A 3658-nucleotide genomic window follows, 5' to 3' on the forward strand; every position below is an offset into this window, starting at 1 on the left:
GCTGTACCTATGGTGCATTAACACGATGACTTCTTGGCTCACTCCAGTGCTTAATGTCGTCGCTAGGTTGTTCATGGACCTTTACTCTAGTGTATGTTGTACTCAGTGGCGGAGACAGGGGGGGCCCGGCCCCCCCCCCCCCCCCCCCGACATTAGGAGTTTGCTGCTAATTCACTGATGAACAGTGCGTAATTAGCAATTTTTTAATGCTTAAAGTCTATTTTTTCTATGCTTTGGCCCTCCCCAACCTATTTTGACTGCAATCAGCCCCTCTAATTCAAATTTCCTGGCTCCGCCACTGGTTGTACTGCCATGATTGATTATAAATAGAATAAAAGTTTCTCCTGCAAGAAAAAAAAATCAATCCACCACTACCACGTGGCAATCAGAAGGAAAAAAGCGTGGATGGTGGATTGAAACCGATGAGCAACCGGATGTTTTACATGAAGGCTTAGTGTGTACTAAAACAAGGGTGAATGTTATACAGCACTCAGATGCACATTGCAAAACCAAGAACGTTAGGCTGATCGGGTGGCATATGGGTTTGATTTCAAGCACTTGTCCAGAAATTCAACAGAGTTCTACCAACACATGATTTGCCTTCGTCCTGTCGATTCAACACTAGCTTCGTGTGCTTAGCGAAACAGCAACGCGACATCCGTACGCCCTGCGATAAGGATTGACAGGATCATAAGAACCTCAAGAAAGGATTCAGGAAAACATCGCATGAAGGAGCTACTTTCCGGAAATTCTTGGGCTGTAGTATTTTTGAAATATAGCTTAATGCGCAACTAGCGACGAAGAGGGTTTGATCTAGGGATCAAAATCTGCTCGAGCTCCTGCTCTTACATGGCTTTATAGCGCATGTTACTGTAAAAATGGGGTTTATAACTGAAGCAACTAGAGCAAAATCAGGGTCTAAAATTCTGGGCTCTACCAACTAAAGCAAAAGAGGCTTAGGTAAAGAGCGGGAACGGTGACAAAGCAAAGTGCTCTGATAGAGGAAAATGAACCTGGACCATTGGATGCTGCTTGGACGTCCCAGATTAGGAGATTCCACTTCACACTCCTGATGTCTGAATCTGAACAGTGGGTTGCTTTAACTGAAGAAATAGCTGCAGTATAAGAGATGTCAAGAATAGAAGAAATCCTTAAAGGCTTTGTATTATACCAAATCAATTTAGACCCTTGTTATCAGAAGGTACCCAAGTGTCCACACTATGATTTCTAGATGACATTCAGGTCTTCTCCCACAGCAAACCATCTTTCACAAGATCACAAAATGACTGAAAATATCTTCACAAACTGCATGCAAAGACGCAATAACTTCCCAGACAAATCTCCATAACTTCCTAAACTAACACCAGTAATGATCTCACAGATCCAGAGCCACACTTAGTGGCACATCCAACATCACTACTACCACCTCCCCCTCGATCCAAAAGCCCTTGCTCCAATAACTCGAGCTTGACAAACACTTAAAACACCAGCTCACTCCCCCTGGCCAGTACAAGGTGCTTCCATTGCTGCAGAAATGCAAGAAAATCAAAATATAAGATCAACTGGTTGACGAATCAGGTTTAACTGAATGTACATTTTGCTCACTCACCAACCACAAGGACCAGCAAATCACACTAACACAAACACGCTAGGTAAACCCACAAATTCATGGAATCATTAAGAGAATATGGACTGACATATCAAAACAAAAGATTGTATAGGTTTATATGTATTTACATAAGTAATAGTACCTGGGATGTAGAATCTCATGTAGGGAAACACAATTCTGCTGGTACCAACAGATGTGCTCAGAAAAATGATTTGGGTGCCCTCCGCGATGCCACTAATCCCATCTTCAGGTGCCGGCATCGAGAGGGCCTCGTCAGGGAGCAGCGTTGTAAGGTCGATTACCCTGAGTTTTGCCCATCCCATGGCTGCCTCCCATCCGGTATGCATTGACCACAGGGTTAGATTTGTGACATCAACCACGGCAGCGAATCCCAGCCCGCCGTCTTCCGCCGTCATAAGACGCCCCTTGCCATCGGTTGGCCTCTCAAACATTGACAAGCTTAGGGTGCCAAGTTGGCACTCAATAACACCATCCAAGTCGAAGTAGAGTGTATCACCCACAAGAACGCTAGGCGAACCACGGTCGTAGCTATATTTGGTGACATTGGGGTGATGAACAGAGGTGAGATCGCTCCACACGCGAGTCTCCGATGAGTACAGCCAGCCCGATGTGACTGTTCACTTCTGATTGGTGGCTACGATGACCACACGGAAATGCCCTCCCAGGCAACCGTGGTGGTCGCAGCCTTGTGTGGCGCAGAGCACCGCCGCGCTGAACCAGAGCACGCCATCGTGCAACGGTGTGCCCAAGCGGCACTCGTGGCTCGTCAGAGGGTCCGCGACCGTTATGCGGACGGTCTCCCCTACCCTGAAGTACCGGTTGTAGGTGTCGAATAGGTAGCGACCCCGGCGGCAGTCCAGGGCCGTCAGAGCGGTCCGGCGGGGGCGATCAGGCTGGGCGGGGAGGGAGGCTATGGGGAGGAAGCTGGCGTCCTCTTGGATAAGCCCCAGGACGGGAGGTGTCCCGTGGAACTCGCGGTAGCGGCGGCGAAAGCCCGCACTGGCGAGGATGCGGCGCCAGGGCTTGAGGGCGGCGGAGGCGCGGACGAGGCAGGCGGGCTCGTCCGGCGGAAGGCGGAGGAGGACCTCCTCGACGAGTTCCGGCGGAAGGCGGCGGAAGGAATCCTTCACGTGCCGGTCCATCAGCGCCGGCGGCGGCGGCACGATGATGGTGCGGCCTGCGGCGGAGGCGAGGGTTTGGTTGGATGGGGAAGAGTGGAGCTGAAGAGTACATGATTCGGTTTAGCCAGCTTGGTCTTTCAAAAGAAAAATGAGAAAGAAAAAGGGCAAATTTTAACAGAGTCCCTCTTACCCGATTTCATTAAGTAGTGGGTCTGAGTAATATTTATCTTTTCTCTAACCCTCAAACCCCGCATCCATCCGGACCGTGCAGGCTGGACATGTGTTGCCATCGAATACGGTCCTGCAACAAACCTGAGGCGGGGGGGGGGGGGGGGGTGTGGGGGGGGGGGCTTTACGGTCGTCCGGACCACTGCCACGCACACGCACGAGATGCCAGACCCACCCAAAACCCTTCCTCACGCTTTCCGCGTAGCATTCATGCCGACACAGAGCCGCAACGGCCGCTATTGATGCCGCACGATGTGACCGGATAGGAGGGCAGCACTGACCGATGCGACCAGACAAGCATCACCGCTTAAATGCAGACGTGTCGTCCCGAGAAACCAACTCCGGACATTGTGCCACATTGAAGCGTGTTAACCGTCCATTCACCTGGCTTGCCCGTATCTATATAATCCGTGCTCCAGCAATCCACATCCACACCTTCGCGCTCTCACCCGCTTCTTTGAACTCCTCCTCCTCCTTCGGTGATGCCCAAATCGTGGTTCTCCACGCCGGCAGGAGACAAACGGCTCTGGATCTTGGTGTCGCCGCCCTTGCTCTCTAGGGCCCTCGAGCTCCACGGCTGGCGGCTCCTCCGGCAAGGAGGAGATCGTGATCTCCTCTGGTGATGAGGAGGACTAGGGGTCGCCATAGCGACAACCACTCCTTCCACAGCAGCAGTCGT

The 3658-nt window shown here is 51.3% G+C and overlaps 1 protein-coding gene across 1 annotated transcript; it reads right to left on the bottom strand.

The window, feature by feature from the left end:
* Positions 1-1765: 1765 nt before the first annotated feature.
* On the bottom strand, positions 1766-2849 carry LOC125526899. Its single transcript, XM_048691505.1, has one exon. The coding sequence runs from the start codon at positions 2770-2772 to the stop codon at positions 2248-2250; it is 525 nt and encodes a 174-aa protein (XP_048547462.1). The 5' UTR covers positions 2773-2849; the 3' UTR covers positions 1766-2247.
* Between the last annotated feature and the right edge of the window lie 809 nt (positions 2850-3658).

This window comes from Triticum urartu, unplaced genomic scaffold (genome assembly GCF_003073215.2).
Source record: "Triticum urartu cultivar G1812 unplaced genomic scaffold, Tu2.1 TuUngrouped_contig_2239, whole genome shotgun sequence".
NCBI lineage: Eukaryota > Viridiplantae > Streptophyta > Magnoliopsida > Poales > Poaceae > Triticum > Triticum urartu.